Source organism: Oncorhynchus tshawytscha, linkage group LG05 (genome assembly GCF_018296145.1).
Source record: "Oncorhynchus tshawytscha isolate Ot180627B linkage group LG05, Otsh_v2.0, whole genome shotgun sequence".
In the NCBI taxonomy this organism is placed as follows: domain Eukaryota; kingdom Metazoa; phylum Chordata; class Actinopteri; order Salmoniformes; family Salmonidae; genus Oncorhynchus; species Oncorhynchus tshawytscha.
The window spans coordinates 3,381,287-3,400,948 of NC_056433.1; the positions used below are offsets into that span (position 1 = coordinate 3,381,287).

General features: G+C 47.1%; 1 protein-coding gene across 6 annotated transcripts in view; it reads left to right on the top strand.

Moving 5' to 3' along the window:
• LOC121846459 (serine/threonine-protein kinase Sgk1-like) overlaps nucleotides 1–17,401 on the top strand; it is a 17,909-nt gene extending 508 nt beyond the window's left edge. Inside the window, exons 1-12 of one of the 6 annotated variants that reach the window (XR_006083319.1) lie at nucleotides 10,927–11,735; nucleotides 11,995–12,073; nucleotides 12,474–12,552; nucleotides 13,009–13,197; nucleotides 13,814–13,876; nucleotides 13,995–14,180; nucleotides 15,130–15,366; nucleotides 15,710–15,805; nucleotides 16,028–16,183; nucleotides 16,687–16,776; nucleotides 16,891–17,110; nucleotides 17,183–17,401. Coding sequence is in view for 5 of the 6 variants with exons in the window: in XM_042321338.1 (XP_042177272.1) it covers nucleotides 11,657–11,735; nucleotides 11,995–12,073; nucleotides 12,474–12,552; nucleotides 13,009–13,197; nucleotides 13,814–13,876; nucleotides 13,995–14,180; nucleotides 15,130–15,366; nucleotides 15,710–15,805; nucleotides 16,028–16,183; nucleotides 16,687–16,776; nucleotides 16,891–17,058 (1,422 nt within the window). In the remaining variant the exon portion in view is untranslated. Of the gene's footprint in view, nucleotides 1–9,641; nucleotides 9,854–10,619; nucleotides 10,874–10,926; nucleotides 11,736–11,994; nucleotides 12,074–12,473; nucleotides 12,553–13,008; nucleotides 13,198–13,813; nucleotides 13,946–13,994; nucleotides 14,181–15,129; nucleotides 15,367–15,709; nucleotides 15,806–16,027; nucleotides 16,184–16,686; nucleotides 16,777–16,890 lie in introns of those variants that run through there. The other 5 variants (XM_042321339.1, XM_042321341.1, XM_042321338.1 and 2 more) reach the window with 5 other exon arrangements.
• The last annotated feature ends 2,261 nt before the right edge of the window (nucleotides 17,402–19,662 follow it).

The window sequence follows — 19,662 nt, forward strand, 5'->3', positions numbered from 1 at the left end:
CTTGACCTTCACTTGACCATCACTTTAACTTCACTTGACAATCACTTTACCATCACTTTACCATCACTTTAACCATCACTTTAACCATCACTTGACCTTCACTTGACCATCACTTTAACCATCACTTAACCATCACTTTACCATCACTTTAACTATCACTTTCCCATCACTTTAACCATCACTTCACCATCACTTTAACCATCACTTTAACCATCACTTCACCATCACTTTAACCATCACTTTAACCATCACTTCACCATCACTTTAACCATCACTTCAACCATCACTTTAACCATCACTTTAACCTTCACTTGACAATCACTTTACCATCACTTTAACCATCACTTAACCATCACTTTACCATCACTTTAACCATCACTTTAACCATCACTTGACCTTCACTTGACCATCACTTTAACCATCACTTTACCATCACTTTAACCTTCACTTGACAATCACTTTACCATCACTTTACCATCACTTTAACCATCACTTTAACCATCACTTGACCTTCACTTGACCATCACTTTAACCATCACTTAACCATCACTTTACCATCACTTTAACTATCACTTTCCCATCACTTTAACCATCACTTCACCATCACTTTAACCATCACTTTAACCATCACTTTAACCATCACTTTAACCATCACTTTAACCATCACTTCACCATCACTTTAACCATCACTTTACCATCACTTTAACCATCACTTCACCATCACTTTAACCATTTCTTCACCATCACTTTAACCATCACTTTACCACCACTTTAACCATCACTTTAACCGTCACTTCACCATCACTTTAACCATCACTTTACCATCACTTTACCATTACTTTACCATCACTTTATCACGCTAGCAGGTAAACTTATGAACTTTACTTAACCAACTTAACATTCAGTTTACCATTATTTTACCATCATCATCATCGGCGATCACTCTAGTCCAGTATGATTGTCCTCCATGTGGTCTTCAGATGGCTGTAGAGGCCGATCCATGTGGTCTTCAGATGGCTGTAGAGGCCGATCCATGTGGTCTTCAGATGGCTGTAGAGGCCGATCCATGTGGTCTTCAGATGGCTGTAGAGGCCGATCCAGGTGGGTCTTCAGATGGCTGTAGAGACCGATCCTGGTTGGTCTTCAGATGGCTGTAGAGGCCGATCCAGGTGGGTCTTCAGATGGCTGTAGAGCCGATCCAGGTGGGTCTTCAGATGGCTGTAGAGGCCGATCCATGTGGTCTTCAGATGGCTGTAGAGACCAATCCAGGTTGGTCTTCAGATGGCTGTAGAGGCCGATCCAGGTGGGTCTTCAGATGGCTGTAGAGGCCGATCCTGGTTGGCTTCAGATGGCTGTAGAGACCGATCCAGGTGGTCTTCAGATGGCTGTAGAGACCGATCCATGTGGTCTTCAGATGGCTGTAGAGGCCGATCCATGTGGTCTTCAGATGGCTGTAGAGACCGATCCATGTGGTCTTCAGATGGCTGTAGAGGCCGATCCAGGTTGGTCTTCAGATGGCTGTAGAGGCCGATCCAGGTTGGTCTTCAGATGGCTGTAGAGGCGATCCAGGTTGGTCTTCAGATGGCTGTAGAGACCAATCCAGGTGGGTCTTCAGATGGCTGTAGAGACCGATCCATGTGGTCTTCAGATGGCTGTAGAGACCGATCCAGGTTGGTCTTCAGATGGCTGTAGAGGCCGATCCAGGTGGGTCTTCAGATGGCTGTAGAGACCGATCCAGGTGGGTCTTCAGATGGCTGTAGGGACCGATCCAGGTGGGTCTTCAGATGGCTGTAGAGGCCGATCCAGGTGGGTCTTCAGATGGCTGTAGAGGCCGATCCAGGTTGGTCTTCAGATGGCTGTAGAGACCGATCCAGGTTGGTCTTCAGATGGCTGTAGAGACCGATCCAGGTGGGTCTTCAGATGACTGTAGAGACCGATCCAGGTTGGCTTCAGATGGCTGTAGAGACCAATCCAGGTGGGTCTTCAGATGGCTGTAGAGGCCGATCCAGGTGGGTCTTCAGATGGCTGTAGAGGCCGATCCAGGAGACACATATTTTGGTGCCGTTCGGGCAGGGGTGAGTGCTGGTTGGGCTTTCCTGTTGAAAGATTCTCTCTATGTGTCGCTGCCCCGATGAACATATATTTGGTGTAGTGAAGCCCCAATGTGGATGTTTTTGTCTGTTTAGTGCAGTTTCATCCCAGTTGTGTCTGTTTAGTGCAGTGTCCTCCCAGCTGTGTCTGTTTAGTGCAGTGTCCTCCCAGTTGTGTCTGTTTAGTGCAGTGTCCTCCCAGCTGTGTCTGTTTAGTGCAGTGTCCTCCGAGCAGTGTCTGTTTAGTGCAGTGTCCTCAGAGCAGTGTCTGTTTAGTGCAGTGTCCTCACAGTTGTGTCTGTTTAGTGCAGTGTCCTCCGAGCAGTGTCTGTTTAGTGCAGTGTCCTCCCAGCTGTGTCTGTTTAGTGCAGTGTCCTCACAGCAGTGTCTGTTTAGTGCAGTGTCCTCCCAGCAGTGTCTGTTTAGTGCAGTGTCCTCACAGCTGTGTCTGTTTAGTGCAGTGTCCTCACAGCAGTGTCTGTTTAGTGCAGTGTCCTCCCAGCAGTGTCTGTTTAGTGCAGTGTCCTCCCAGCAGTGTCTGTTTAGTGCAGTGTCCTCCGAGCAGTGTCTGTTTAGTGCAGTGTCCTCACAGCAGTGTCTGTTTAGTGCAGTGTCCTCACAGCTGTGTCTGTTTAGTGCAGTGTCCTCACAGCTGTGTCTGTTTAGTGCAGTGTCCTCACAGCAGTGTCTGTTTAGTGCAGTGTCCTCCCAGCAGTGTCTGTTTAGTGCAGTGTCCTCCGAGCAGTGTCTGTTTAGTGCAGTGTCCTCCGAGCAGTGTCTGTTTAGTGCAGTGTCCTCACAGCAGTGTCTGTTTAGTGCAGTGTCCTCCCAGCAGTGTCTGTTTAGTGCAGTGTCCTCACAGCAGTGTCTGTTTAGTGCAGTGTCCTCCGAGCAGTGTCTGTTTAGTGCAGTGTCCTCACAGCAGTGTCTGTTTAGTGCAGTGTCCTCCGAGCAGTGTCTGTTTAGTGCAGTGTCCTCCGAGCAGTGTCTGTTTAGTGCAGTGTCCTCACAGTTGTTGGAGGTGATGTGGAATTTCTTATGTTTTTTAAAATTTCATACTGTCTTTGCGGCTTTTATTTTGTTCGCCTGGGAGGACGCGATTAGTTTCGGGAGGTGTGAGTTGGGCATCCGGATGACATGGCCATGGGAGTTGGTGTTGTATTATAGTTGTGGTGATGCTGTTTCCAGTATGTGCTGGTACTGCGTTAGCCAGGTTCCAGTATGTGCTGGTACTGCATTAGCCAGGTTCCAGTATGTGCTCGTACTGCGTTAGCCAGGTTCCAGTATGTGCTGGTACTGCGTTAGCCAGGTTCCAGTATGTGCTGGTACTGCGTTAGCCAGGTTCCAGTATGTGCTGGTACTGCATTAGCCAGGTTCCATTACTTTTTGGCCGGTAGAGCAGGGCTTACCAAACGTTTTCACTCAGGCCACCCTTCCAGCATTGGGGAACATGCCACTCCCTGCACCCGCAGATGAGTCAGATGAGGTCCTTTATCTACTGACCCAGAGTCAGATGGTCTCCTTTATCTACTGACCCAGAGTCAGATGGTCTCCTTTATCTACTGACCCAGAGTCAGATGATCTCCTTTATCTGCTGACCCAGAGTCAGATAAGGTCCTTTATCTACTGACCCAGAGTCAGATGAGGCCCTTTATCTACTGACCCAGAGTCAGATGGTCTCCTTTATCTACTGACCCAGACTCAGATGAGGCCCTTTATCTACTGACCCAGAGTCAGATGAGGTCCTTTATCTACTGACCCAGAGTCAGATGAGGTCCTTTATCTACTGACCCAGAGTCAGATGAGGTCCTTTATCTACTGACCCAGAGTCAGATGAAGTCCTTTATCTACTGACCCAGAGTCAGATGAAGTCCTTTATCTACTGACCCAGAGTCAGATGAGGTCCTTTATCTACTGACCCAGAGTCAGATGAACTCCTTGAAACCAGTTTTTATATCTCTGCGTCTAGTATAAAGTAAGTTAGAGGTAGTTTCACGAGCCAATGCTAACTAGCGTTAGTGTAACGACTGGAAGTCTATGATACCTGCTAGCATGCTAGTAGATACCATAGACTTCCAATCATTGCTCTAACGCTATTATTTATTAACTCAATCAGGGGTTTCATCTTAATCTTGAAAGTTGTAATGTATAAATGTGCATCAGCAGTTTCTCTTGTCATGTCATTGCAGATTTAAAAAAAAAATGTATTTATTTATTTCACCTTTATTTAACCAGGTAGATATACATAGACAAGGCTCGAACTCCTCAGGCTTCAATGAGATAGCGTGCATGCCAGGCGGCAGGACTCTGTGTAGTCAGCTCAGTGTGTCCCATTTCAAATCAAATCAAATCAAATCAACCGTGTCTAATGGTAAATGACCTTTTAATGGTACCAGACCAAGGCTCTCCACATGTCCTCTCATGTCCTCATGCTCCTTAACCTTTTGACATCACCGTGTTGTTTTGGAGAGATCGGAAACCGTAATTTGTCTTTTTTATTTTATTATTTTTTATTTCACCTTTATTTAACCAGGTAGGCTAGTTGAGAACAAGTTCTCATTTACAAATGTGACCTGGCCAAGATAAAGCAAAGCAGTTCGACACATACAACGACACAGAGTAACACATGGAGTAAAACAAACATACAGTCAATAATACAGTAGAAAAGGTCTATATACAATGTGAGCAAGTGAGGTGAGATAAGGGAGGTGAGGCAGTAAAATAGGCCATGTGGCGAAGTACTGCAATTAAACACCGGAGTGATAGATACGCAGAAGATGAATGTGCAAGTAGAGATACTGGGGTGCAAAGGAGCAAAATCAATAAATAAATACAGTATGGGGATGAGGTAGTTGGATGGGCTGTTTACAGATGGGCTATTTACAGATGGGCTATGTACAGGTGCAGTGATCTGTGAGCTGCTCTGACAGCAGTTGCTTGAAGTTAGTGAGGGAGATATGATTCTCCAGCTTCAGTGATTTTTGCAGTTCGTTCCAGTCATTGGCAGCAGACAACTGGAAGGAAAGGCAGCCAAAGGAGGAATAGGCTTTGGGGATGACCAGTGAAATATACCTGCTGGAGCGCGTGCTATGGGTGGGTGCTGCTTTGGGGATGACCAGTGAGCTATACCTGCTGGAGCGCGTGCTGTGGGTGGGTGCTGCTTTGGTGACCAGTGAGATATACCTGCTGGAGCGCGTGCTGTGGGTGGGTGCTGCGGGTGGGTGCTGCTTTGGTGACCAGTGAAATATACCTGCTGGAGCGCGTGCTGTGGGTGGGTGCTGCTTTGGTGACCAGTGAGATATACCTGCTGGAGCGCGTGCTGTGGGTGGGTGCTGCTATGCTGACCAGAGAGATATACCTGCTGGAGCGCGTGCTGTGGGTGGGTGCTGCTATGCTGACCAGTGAGATATACCTGCTGGAGCGCGTGCTGTGGGTGGGTGCTGCTATGTTGACCAGTGAGATATACCTGCTGGAGCGCGTGCTGTGGGTGGGTGCTGCTATGGTGACCAGTGAAATATACCTGCTGGAGCGCGTGCTGTGGGTGGGTGCTGCTTTGGTGACCAGTGAGATATACCTGCTGGAGCGCGTGCTGTGGGTGGGTGCTGCTATGCTGACCAGAGAGATATACCTGCTGGAGCGCGTGCTGTGGGTGGGTGCTGCTATGCTGACCAGTGAGCAGAGATAAGGTGGGGCTTTACCTATCAGAGACTTGTAGATGACCTGGAGCCAGTGGGTTTAGCGACAAGTATGAAGTGAGGGCCAGCCAACGAGAGTGTACAGGTCGCAGTGGTGGGTAGTGTATGGGATTTTGGTGACAAAACGGATGGCACTATGATAGACTGCATCCAGTTTGCTGAGTAGAGTGTTGGAGGCTATTTTGTAAATGACATCGCCGAAGTCGAGGATCGGTAGGATAGTCAGTTTTACGAGGGTATGTTTGGCAGCATGAGTGAAGAATGCTTTGTTGCGAAATAGGAAGCCAATTCTAGATTTAATTTTGGATTGGAGATGCTAAATGTGGGTCTGGAAGGGGAGTTTACAGTCTAACCAGACACCTAGGTATTTGTAGTTGTCCACCTATTTTAAGTCAAAACCGTCCAGAGTAGTGATGCTGGGCGGGCGGGCAGGTGCGGGCAGCTATCGGTTGAAGAGCATGCATTTAGTTTTACTTGCATTGAAGAGCAGTTGGAGGCCACGGAAGGAGAGTTGTATGGCATTGAAGCTCGTCTGGAGGTTAGTTAGCACAGTGTCCAAAGAAGGGCCAGAGGTATACAGCATGGTGTCATCTGTGTAGAGGTGGATCAAAGACTCACCAGCAGTGAGAGCGACATCATTGACGAATACAGAGAAGAGAGTCTGCCTGATAATTTAACCCTGTGGCGCCCCCATAGAGACTGCCAGAGGTCCGGACAACAGGCCCTCCGATATGACACACTGAACCCTATCAGAGAAGTAGTTGGTGAAACAGGCGAGGCAGTCATTTGAGAAACCAAGGCTGTCGAGTCTGCCGATGAGGATGTGGTGATTGACAGAGTCGAAAGCCTTGGCCAGGTCGATGGAGACGGCTGCACAGTAATGTCTCTTATCGATGGAGGTTATGATGTCATTTAGGACCTTGAGCGTGGCTGAAGTGCACCCATTACCAGCTCTGAAACCAGATTGCATAGCGGAGAAGGTACGGTGGGATTCAAATTGGTCAGTGATCTGTTTGTTCACTTGGCTTTCGAAGACTTTAGAAAGGCAGGGCAGGATGGATATAGGTCTGTAACAGTTTGGGTCTAGAGGCAGGGCAGGATGGATATAGGTCTGTAACAGTTTGGGTCTAGAGGCAGGGCAGGATGGATATAGGTCTGTAACAGTTTGGGTCTAGAGGCAGGGCAGGATGGATATAGGTCTGTAACAGTTTGGGTATAGAGGCAGGGCAGGATGGATATAGGTCTGTAACAGTTTGGGTCTAGAGGCAGGGCAGGATGGATATAGGTCTGTAACAGTTTGGGTCTAGAGGCAGGGCAGGATGGATATAGGTCTGTAGCAGTTTGGGTCTAGAGGCAGGGCAGGATGGATATAGGTCTGTAACAGTTTGGGTCTAGAGGCAGGGCAGGATGGATATAGGTCTGTAGCAGTTTGGGTCTAGAGGCAGGGCAGGATGGATATAGGTCTGTAACAGTTTGGGTCTAGAGGCAGGGCAGGATGGATATAGGTCTGTAACAGTTTGGGTCTAGAGGCAGGGCAGGATGGATATAGGTCTGTAACAGTTTGGGTCTAGAGGCAGGGCAGGATGGATATAGGTCTGTAACAGTTTGGGTCTAGAGGCAGGGCAGGATGGATATAGGTCTGTAACAGTTTGGGTCTAGAGGCAGGGCAGGATGGATATAGGTCTGTAACAGTTTGGGTCTAGAGGCAGGGCAGGATGGATATAGGTCTGTAACAGTTTGGGTCTAGAGGCAGGGCAGGATGGATATAGGTCTGTAACAGTTTGGGTCTAGAGGCAGGGCAGGATGGATATAGGTCTGTAACAGTTTGGGTCTAGAGGCAGGGCAGGATGGATATAGGTCTGTAACAGTTTGGGTCTAGAGGCAGGGCAGGATGGATATAGGTCTGTAACAGTTTGGGTCTAGAGGCAGGGCAGGATGGATATAGGTCTGTAACAGTTTGGGTCTAGAGGCAGGGCAGGATGGATATAGGTCTGTAACAGTTTGGGTCTAGAGGCAGGGCAGGATGGATATAGGTCTGTAACAGTTTGGGTCTAAAGGCAGGGCAGGATGGATATAGGTCTGTAGCAGTTTGGGTCCAGAGGCAGGGCAGGATGGATATAGGTCTGTAACAGTTTGGGTCTAGAGGCAGGGCAGGATGGATATAGGTCTGTAACAGTTTGGGTCTAGAGGCAGGGCAGGGCAGGATGGATATAGGTCTGTAACAGTTTGGGTCTAGAGGCAGGGCAGGATAGATATAGGTCTGTAACAGTTTGGGTCTAGAGTGTCCCCCCCTTTGAAGAGGGGGATGACCACGGCAGCTTTCCAATCTTTTGGGGATTTCAGACGATACGAAGGAGAGGTTGAACAGGCTAGTAATAAGCGTTGCAACAATTTCGGCAGATAATTTTAGAAAGAAAGGGTCCAGATTGTCTAGCCCGGCTGATTTGTAGGGGTCCAGATTTTGCAGCTCTTTCAGAACATCAGCTGTCTGGATATGGGTGAAGGATAAGCAGGGGGGGCTTGGGCAAGTTGCTATGGGGTGCAGGGCAGTTGATCGGGGTAGCCAGGTGGAAAGCATGGCCAGCAGTGGAAAAATGCTTCTTGAAATTCTCAATTATTGTGGCTTTATCAGTAGTGACAGTGTTTCCTAGCCTCAGTGCAGTGGGCAGCTGGGAGGAGGTGCTCTTATTCTCCATGGACTTTCCAGACCTTACAGACCAAGAACCTTAGCCATTCGGAATGAATGCTTAAACTTACATTTTAGTTTCATTTTCGCAGAGTTTGACTGACTGCTAAGATTTGGCACCACATGGCATAATTAAAATGTCAAGTCATGGCATAATTGTGTTACCGTAGTTTAAGTATTCGGTTGTGCTGATACACAATATCATTAAGGAGCCTTAACCATTGGCATTTTATTGCTTTGAAATGTATAGGAATGAAGGATGTAGGTTGTTGTCAGTCTGGTGTAGAAGGATTGGTGTACTCCGTTATATCACCAGCTGGGTGTTCTGTGTGCAAGGACTTTCGAATGTTCGTTTTATTTCTACATGTTGTTTCATAAAGAAAGGAAGCATATCTTCTCCACATTAAATCGAGTTAAGGAGTCATTTAGTAATTTTAGCCTTTATTTAACTTGGTAAGTCAGTTATTACTGCATTGTCGGAACTAGAAGCACAAGCATTTCGCTACACTCGCATTAACATCTGCTAACCATGTGTATGTGACAAATAAAATTTTATTTGATTTGAAGAACAAAATCGTATTTACAATGACGGCCTACCAAAAGGCAAAAGGCCTCCTGCAGGGACGGGGGCTGGGATTAAAAATAAATATATATATAAAATATGTAAATCAAAGCTTTTGTAGCAGAGAATGTTTTATATAGGGAGGACATCTATCAGTAAATGCCCTGTTGGATCCACATGTTTTATATACAAACCGTCCACGGAGGACACCAGTATCGCTGCTTGGTACTACATTCCCTTTGGATGGTAAGTATCGCTGCTTGGTACTACATTCCCTTTGGATGGTAAGTATCGCTGCTTGGTACTATTACTCTATTTAATAGAGAGAAGGCAACAACAACAAAAAACAGGGAAAATGTGTACTTTGTACATGAAACACCATTTACCACCACCATGCTAGAGTAGGTAATGCTAGTCCCGGTTGTTGCATGTCACTTTCAGCCAATCAATTATTTTTCCCGCCTTCTTGCCATGAAATTGAGTTGAGGAAATTGATGCCTTTGCAGTTGAATGGAGAATGTGTAATGTAAGGAATTGGTCCACGGGGAATAAATGAATACATTCCCTTTGGAAGGTAAGATGAAACTGCTCAATATCGCCATCTACCGGGCTTTGGTCCATCTGCCGGGGTTTTCGGTGACCCGGTTTTAACACGGTTTGTTAAATAATGTGGAGCTGATAAGAGGTCTTGTTTAAGCTCTGCTCTCAACGAAAACTTTCTTTCTTTCCCACCTCTACTTGTTGAGTCAGTCCGTTGCTCTGATCTGCTCTGGGAGAAATAGGTAACATGATAAGATGAGGACCACTACGGAACTAAAAGGTTGGTGTCGAATAGGAAAAGTGATTTGAATGATTGCCTCGGGCTTGTTGATAAGGATGGATCTTAACTTTGTTACTCTTTTCTGCTAATATCTGGGATAGTTTTTCTGTTGCTATGACCTCTATGCTATATCTCTGTCCTGGATCCACTATTGTTTTATTAACTTGGGTATTAACATGAACATCGATTGATTGGGGATTAAACTAACACTTCTGACCCGAGAATCTATTTCAAAAAGATGCGCGTTGCATATGCGAACAGCTGTTAGGCCGAGTGATATTCTCTCTTCAATGTCACTCGAAATTAGTTTTTTTCTTCCAGCTTTAATCTGAAAGATAAACTTTCTCTGTCTCTGCCCTGGCCTAGGATTGAAGGCATGACCGAGGAAAGTAAATGATTTAGGCGAGATACCAGGTGAAGTCGTTATGAAACCTTCCCAAACTGAGACAGACAGCCAGCGTTGGAAATATTCCGTTATGTAAATGTGCATAACAGCACTCTGTCCCTCCTCAAAACAAAAGAACTGTTCATTACATTTCATTAGTTAGTTGTTATATCATCACAATGTTGGTGTTTTGTGCTTAAGACCCAGAACAATCAATGTCCTATTTATTTGACACCCGGCGTTTTTTCTCCTTCTTTGCCCTTTCCCGTTAGGTTCGTGATCTGAATGTAGGAGAGCTTGTATTTTTCCAGCGGCTTTTCTTGGCATTTGTCCGCTCAACCCCCCTCCTCCCAACCCTCTCCGCTAACGCCGCTCCTCCCTAGTCTTTTGTAGGCTATATCAGGAAACATGCGTCACCGGGAGACACTTTTATCGATGTTGTATTAAGAATTGTCAAGAGAGTGAAGTTGACATGACCAGATGGACCGGAAGGATATCACTTTCTTTCTCACTGATACACCGGGCAGCTCCACCGTACAGGCTACAGGTTCCTCACTTGTCATTCTGTCTCGTGCGTTTCCCTGCGTGTGTGTGTGTCCAGGGACAACTTTCAATTATTCACACTTAACACAGAAGTAAGTCTGGGATGTATAATGTGTACGCTATCGACTTTTAATTTGTTTACCGTACCAGGTTACTACAGGTTATGTTCTCGTGGTGTAAATATATTTTCATTCATATAAAATGAAGTTAGTTGTAATTTGGCAGCACATTTGGATGGCATTAGAATATATCTGTTTGGTTTTATATTAACCCTAAATACTTAGTTTACTCTCGGTCTACAATGACCATTGTAATATCTGAACATGTCGCACAGCTGATGCCGGTGCTCTGGAAAATTCCTGCAACTCTTGTTTGCAATTTGCACAATAGTTCATAGTTCTTTCAGCTGACTATGGACGTAGGACTCTTCCCTCCCCATTATTTTGTTACGCTGTACTCTGATGCCTATATGCCGACCTTGGGGCGCGGTAGATATCGAGCGTCCGTTTGAACGCAAACGCCTTCGTAACTGAAACGCGGATTTGTTAACCAACGTCACCGTCGACCGCGCGAAACGCATGTTTAATGCCGCATTCATGTGCCAATCGGAACTAGGAAACTCTGAAACGTCTGACTTGCAAACGGATTGTATTTAAACAGGTGACACGTTCAACGAATCAGCAAAGTATGACACTCGAACAACGCCCTCCCCGTGCGGCTCGACGTCAGGACACGTCCTTCTGGGGTCCCTCCTCTCTTTCCTGTGCTATAGAAGTAGTTTAACACACAGCCATTTCAGTACAGTAGCGCTCTGAACTACCACAGAGCAGGAGTTTAACCCTGGGATTTTATCAGACAGATTATAGCCTGCAACCATGACAGTAATAAGAGAGAGAGACTGGTCTTTGTTGATGACCTATTCCAAAACAGGAGGACTAGGAGCTTTACTCACTGGTAGGATTACTAGAGAGAGAGAATATATTTTACTGTGGGTTTTCCATCTTTTACTGTGGGTTTTCCATCTTTTACTGTGGGTTTTTCATCTTTTACTGTGGGTTTTTCATCTTTTACTGTGGGTTTTTCATCTTTTTCTGTGGGTTTTTCATCTTTTACTGTGGGTTTTCCATCTTTTTCTGTGGGTTTTTCATCTTTTACTGTGGGTTTTTCATCTTTTTCATGCTTTCCCCTTCTCTTTTGCTGTTCTTTCTTGCAGCTTTCATGAAACAGAGAAGAATGGGGCTGAATGACTTCATTCAGAGGCTGGCCACGAGTAACTCATTCACCTGCAAACAGTGAGTAGCTATGACCTGACTCAAAGCTATTACACTACTGTGTAATGTAATATAATGATCATGTAACTACTGTGTAATGTAATATAATGATCATGTAACTACTGTGTAATGTAATGATCCTCATGTCTGATGATTTATGCATATTTGTACCTGTTTTGCTTTATTAAGGATTTTCATTAGGATTGTATATTGAATAAGGCTATATCTAAATTCTCTCTTTCCCTCTCTCTCTCTTTCCCCTCTCTCTCTCTCTTTCCCCCTCTCTCTCTCTCTTCCTCCCCTCTCCCTCTCTCTCTCTCTCTCTCTCTCTCTGTCTCTCTCCCTCTCTCTCTTTCTCACCCTCTCTCTCCCTCTCTCTCTCTCTCTCTCTCTCTCTCTTTCTCCCCCTCTCTCTCTCCAGTCCTGAGGTTCAGTCCATCGTCAACTTGGCTCCCCAACAACAGGAGGCTGAGCTAATGAATGCAAACCCCTCTCCTCCTGTAAGTACGAATGTATGTTTTAACTGTGTGTAAATGTACCACATTATATAATATACAACATCTTGATTTGGAAACATAGACCTATATGCATGTTTGTTTGCTGGTGTCCTGTGTGTATTTCAACAGGTGTTTGTGTGTCCTGTGCGTATGTCGATGTGTGTGTGCAGTGTGTATGTCGATGTGTGTGTGTGTCCTGTGCGTATGTCGATGTGTGTGTGCAGTGTGTATGTCGACGTGTGTGTGTGTCCTGTGCGTATGTCGATGTGTGTGTGCAGTGTGTATGTCGACGTGTGTGTGTGTGCAGTGTTCAATTCTGCTGTGTTTACCTTGTAACTGAGTGTCTACTGCATTTATATACATACTGTATGTTTAATATGTCATCTAATCGCATCACATAGTCCAATACTACTGTTGTTCAGGGTGTATATGATATCTGTAACCTCCTCTCTTCGACAGCCCAGTCCCTCCCAGCAGATGAACCTGGGCCCGTCCTCCAACCCCACAGCCAAGCCCAGTGACTTCCACTTCCTGAAGGTGATAGGGAAGGGTAGCTTCGGGAAGGTCCTCCTAGCCAGGCACCGAACAGACGACCAGTTCTACGCTGTTAAGGTGCTGCAGAAGAAGGCCATCCTGAAGAAGAAAGAGGTACCTGGAAACACACACACACACACACACACACAGACACAGACACACACACACACACAGACACACACACAGACACACACACACACACAGACACACACACACAGTCACACACACACAGACACACACACACACACACACACACACACACAGACACACACACACACACACACACACACACACAGACACACACACAGACACACACACACACACACACAGACACACACACACACAGACACACACACACACAGACAGACAGACAGACAGACAGACACAGACAGACAGACAGACAGACAGACAGACAGACAGACAGACAGACAGACAGACAGACAGACAGACAGACAGACAGACAGACAGACAGACAGACAGACAGACAGACAGACAGACAGACAGACAGACAGACAGACAGACAGACAGACAGACAGACAGACAGACAGACAGACAGACAGACAGACAGACAGACAGAAACTATGACCTATAACCTCTAACCCTGTTCCTGTTCCCTTTGTTGACCTCCAGGAGAAGCGCATCATGTCAGAGAGGACAGACACACACACACACAGACAGACAGACACTATGACCTATAACCTCTAACCCTGTTCCCTTTGTTGACCTCCAGGAGAAGCACATCATGTCAGAGAGGAATGTCCTGTTGAAGAACATTAAACACCCCTTCCTAGTGGGACTACACTACTCCTTCCAGACCGCTGATAAACTCTACTTTGTGCTGGACTACATTAACGGAGGAGAGGTGAGGAGAGACACTGATATGGAGGGAGGAAGGGGGGAGGGACAGAGAGGGACTACACTACTCCTTCCAGACCGCTGATAAACTCTACTTTGTGCTGGACTACATTAACGGAGGAGAGGTGAGGAGAGACACTGATATGGAGGGAGGAAGGGGGAGGGACAGAGAGGGACTACACTACTCCTTCCAGACCGCTGATAAACTCTACTTTGTGCTGGACTACATTAACGGAGGAGAGGTGAGGAGAGACACTGATATGGAGGGAGGAAGGGGGAGGGACAGAGAGGGAGAGTGTGTGTGCCTGTGTAATGGGACTTATTTCCTGTGATTGTTAGAGAAGGGAGGACATTATAAAATATGGTCTCTTAAGGAAGCTCCAACCCACTCCCCCTCCCCCTCTCTCTCTCTCTCTCTCTCTCCCCCTCTCCCCCCTCTCTCTCCTGTCTTCCTCTGGAGTTTATATTTTCTATGATACTGTGACTGCAGCATCGAAGCTCTGTATGTGCACACCTCAATTGTACAATGAAGATCAATGAAGATCACATGTGAACCCTTCTCTCTCCTTCTCTCCCCTCTCTCCTTCTCTCCCCTCTCTCTCCTCCTTCTCTCTCTCTCTCCTTCTCTCCCCTCTCTCTCTCTCTCTCTCTCTCTCTCCTTCTCTCCCCTCTCTCTCCTCTCTCTCCTTCTCTCCCCTCTCTCTCTCTCTCTCTCTCTCTCTCTCTCTCTCTCTCCTTCTCTCCCCTCTCTCTCCTCTCTCTCTCTCTCCTCCTTCTCTCTCTCTCTCCTTCTCTCCCCTCTCTCTCTCTCTCTCTCTCTCTCTCTCTCTCTCTCTCCCTTCTCTCCCCTCTCTCTCCTCTCTCTCCTTCTCTCCCCTCTCTCTCTCTCTCTCTCTCTCTCTCTCTCTCTCTCTCTCTTCTCTCCCCTCTCTCTCCTCTCTCTCTCTCTCTCCCCTCTCTCTCCTCTCTCTCTCTCTCTCTCTCCTTCTCTCCCCTCTCTCCTCTCTCTCTCTCTCCCCCTCTCTCTCTCCCTCTCTCTCCCCCTCTCTCTCCTCTCTCTCTCTTTCTCTCCCCCTCTCTCTCTCCCTCTCCTCTCTCTCTCTCTCCTCTCTCTCCTCTCCTCTCCTCCCTCTCTCTCCCTCTCTCTCCTCTCCTCCCTCTCTCCTCTCCCTCTCCTCTCCTCTCCTCTAGTTGTTCTACCATCTCCAGAGGGAGAGGCGTTTCTTAGAGCCCCGGGCCAGGTTCTACACAGCGGAGATCGCCAGTGCCCTGGGCTACCTGCACTCTCTAAACATCGTGTACAGAGACCTGAAGCCTGAGAATATTCTACTGGACTCTCAAGGACACATCATACTCACGGACTTCGGCCTCTGCAAAGAGAACATAGAACAGAACGGAACCACGTCGACGTTCTGTGGAACACCAGAGGTAAGGAACCCCTGGAAGATGTTTGGTGGTTGTTGTTGGGTATGATTGTGGTATTTGCTGGTGATGATTGCCATTGATATAATTATAGTATGTTTTTCTCTCTCTCCCCCTCCTCCTCACCCCCTCTCTCTGTCTCTCTCCCTCCTCCTCACCCCCACCTCTCTCTCTCCCCCCTCCTTCTCACCCCCCCTCTCTCTCTCTCTCCCCCTCCTTCTCACCCCCCTCTCTCTCTCTCTCTCTCTCTCTCTCTCCCCCTCCTTCTCACCCCCTCTCTCCCTCCCTCCCTCCCTCCCCCTCCTCTCCCCCCCCCCCTCCACCCTCCCTCTCCCCCTCCTCCCTATAGTACCTAGCTCCAGAGGTGTTACACAAGCAGCCATATGACAGGACGGTTGACTGGTGGTGTTTAGGAGCTGTGCTTTATGAGATGCTATATGGCCTGGTGAGTACACAACTTGTTATGAATTTAAAAGAGGACTTTTAAATTAATGATATAATGCCATTAACTGTTGAAGAATATAACTTATAAAAGCCTCATGAGCTTATTTCAACTGTCTTAACTCATCAGAAGCCAATGTATAAGTTTGTTTAAATCCATTGTACCATTGTCTGCCTTCTGGTTATAGCAGCACCATGTGTCTAACTGCTACCTGTCTCTCCTCAGCCTCCATTCTACAGTCGTAACACAGCAGAGATGTACGACAACATCCTGAACAAGCCCCTGCAGCTCAAACCCAACATCTCTAACGCTGCCAAGCACATACTGGAGGGACTGCTGCAGAAAGATCGTACACAACGACTGGGACACAGCCACGACTTCGTAAGTGTTTGTGAGAGAGGAACACAGAGAGAGAAACAGAGCGAGAGAGACACAGAGAGAGAGAGAGGGGGACAAAGAGAGAGAGAGAGGGGGGGACAAAGAGAGAGAGAGTGAGACAGAGAGAGAGAGGGACAGAGAGAGAGAGAATGAGTGAGAGAGTGAGAGGGACAAAGAGAGTGAGAGAGTGAGAGAGAGAGGACTGAGAGAGAGAGAGGGACTGAGAGAGAGAGGGACTGAGAGAGAGAGGGACAAAGAGAGAGAGAGAGAGGGACAGAGAGAGACAGAGAGAGAGAGAGAGAATGAGTGAGAGAGTGAGAGGGACAAAGAGAGAGTGAGAGAGAGAGAGAGTGAGAGAGAGAGAGAGAGAGAGGGACAGAGAGAGAGAGGACTGAGAGAGAGAGAGAGAGTGAGACGGGAAGTGTGTGTGTGTGTAGATTACACTTGTAATTATGTATCTAAGACTTTCCTCTCTCTCTCTCTCTCTCTCTCTCTCTCTCTCTCAGGAGGAGATCAAGAACCACATGTTCTTCTCCCCCATCAACTGGGATGACCTGACCACTAAGAAGCTCACCCCCCCTTTCAATCCAAACGTGGTACGTTCCCTTCAATAGCACAACATACAGGACACGTTCCAGTACATTCCCTTCAATAGTTTGTTCATACATTCAGTTCAATAAATCACATTTATTGAATCTCTCTCTCTCCAGACGGGCCCTAATGACCTTCGCCACTTTGACACGGAGTTCACAGACGAACCCGTCCCCTCATCCATTGGCTGTTCCCCTGACTCCTCCCTCATCACTGCTAGCATCAAGGAGGCAGCCGAGGCCTTCCTAGGGTTCAGCTACGCTCCTTCCATGGACTCATACCTGTAGGCCAGAACCCTGAGGGAATCCTATAGACTCATGATAGGCCAGAACCCTAGAGGGCATCCTATAGACTCATGATAGACCAGAACCATAGACTCCTATAGACTCATGATAGACCAGAACCCCAGAGGGCATCCTATAGACTCATGATAGACCAGAACCATAGACTCCTATAGACTCATGATAGACCAGAACCATATACTCCTATAGACTCCCATTGACTCCCATAGACTGCTATAGACTCCTGGCTATAAACCTCCATTAATTATTACCTATGGGATACATCATAGACATTCCTATGAATTGACTAACTAGGACGGACTCCCCGTGTCAGGGAGGTACACACCTGTAGTCCCCCCATCCCTCCGTCAGACTCACTACACACAACCTCTTCCCTCTCCATGATGGACTTGTACCCCCTCAGACCCCACCCAAATCCTAACCCAGAGTGGAGGTTATTTTACACATGTCTCAGGCAGCTTTACGCTGTCATGGCATGACCTGCTCACGGATTCCGACGCTGAAACGTCTCGACAGGTTCTGTTGTCTCTTCACCCTGGATCATGTCGACTGAAACGGGACTTAGAGGATGATTCAGTTATTCATTTAATGATGATTGGTTAATTGATTGATTGATTGTGGTGAGGAAGAAAGCGAAGCTGCTAGTATCTACGGTTCTGTATCACGGTTCTGTTTTAAAGAACCTGGACCGATGCAAAGAGGACATGGATCGCATCCCAAATGGCACCCTATTTGCCATATATAGTGCACTACTTTTGCCCAGGGCTCTGTCACTTTGGGATACAGATGTGATGGACAGAATGCTTTGTGGTGTTAAGATCCGTCCGGTCCCCTAGACCCTACGACCCTACTCCCTACTCCCTACTCCCTACCCCCTACTCCCTACCCCCTACCCCCTACTCCCTACCCCCTACTCCCTACCCCTAGTCCCTACCCCCTACTCCCTACCCCTAATCCCTACTCCCTACCCCCTACTCCCTACCCCTACTCCCTACCCCTAGTCCCTACTCCCTACCCCTACTCCCCTACCCCTAATCCCTACTCCCTACCCCCTACTCCCTACCCCTAGTCCCTACCCCCTACTCCCTACCCCCTAATCCCTACTCCCTACCCCCTACTCCCTACCCCTAGTCCCTACCCCTACTCCCTACCCCTAGTCCCTACTCCCTAATCCCTACTCCCTAATCCCTACCCCTACTCCCTACCCCTAGTCCCTACCCCCTAGTCCCTACCCCCTACTCCCTACCCCCTAATCCCTACTCCCTACCCCTACTCCCTACTCCCTACCCCCTAGTCTTCCCGTCTCCTCTTGATGATGTAACAATGCTCCAACGTTGTCTGAACTCAACATTCCATTTTAATATTGCTGTATGTGACGGTTAAACGCTATATTTAAGTTTGTTTGTATATGTGGAGTCTATTTGTGTACTAGTTTTAATATATATGTAACAGGAAACTAAAAGTATGTTTAAATAATGTATTTTAACTATTCATGTTAAATGTACTGTATATTGTTCAGATTTGTTCTTTGATGTCACCATGTTCAGTCTGCAATAAAAGGTCTGCTGTTGTTACATCAGGAGTGGTGCCATTGGTTTTACCCAGCAGCTTAGACCAGATATTTATGGGAGAAGTTTTAAGTTTTATGCTCTACCAAGGTTTTACAGCACCACAATGCCTCCTCCACCCATGCTCTACCAAGGTTTTACAGCACCACAATGCCTACTCCACCCATGCTCTACCAAGGTTTTACAGCACCACAATGCCTACTCCACCCATGCTCTACCAAGGTTTTACAGCACCACAATGCCTCCTCCACCCATGCTCTACCAAGGTTTTACAGCACCACAATGCCTACTCCACCCATGCTCTACCAAGGTTTTACAGCACCACAATGCCTCCTCCACCCATGCTCTACCAAGGTTTTACAGCACAACAGCTTTGACCTACTACAGAAGCAACGTTGTTCTCTTGTACTTCAGACAATGTAGCAGGTCTGTATTTTAAACCTTTATTTTAGCAATAAATATATTTCATGACAGATTTTTTGTTCAGTAGATACAGGACGTGGTGGTGTCAGTAGGTACATGACGTGGTGTAGGTAGAGACATAACAACATGTGGTGGTGTCAGTAGGTACAGGACGTGGTGTAGGTAGAGACATATCAACATGTGGTGGTGTCAGTAGGTACAGGACGTGGTGTAGGTAGAGACATAACAACATGTGGTGGTGTCAGTAGGTACAGGACGTGGTGTAGGTAGAGACATAACAACATGTGGTGGTGTCAGTAGGTACAGGACGTGGTGTAGGTAGAGACATAACAACATGTGGTGGTGTCAGTAGGTACAGGACGTGGTGTAGGTAGAGACATAACAACATGTGGTGGTGTCAGTAGATACAGGACGTGGTGTAGGTAGAGACATAACAACATGTGGTGGTGTCAGTAGGTACAGGACGTGGTGTAGGTAGAGACATAACAACATGTGGTGGTGTCAGTAGGTACAGGACGTGGTGGTTTCAGTAGATACAGGACGTGGTGGTGTCAGTAGGTACAGGACGTGGTGTAGGTAGAGACATAACAACATGTGG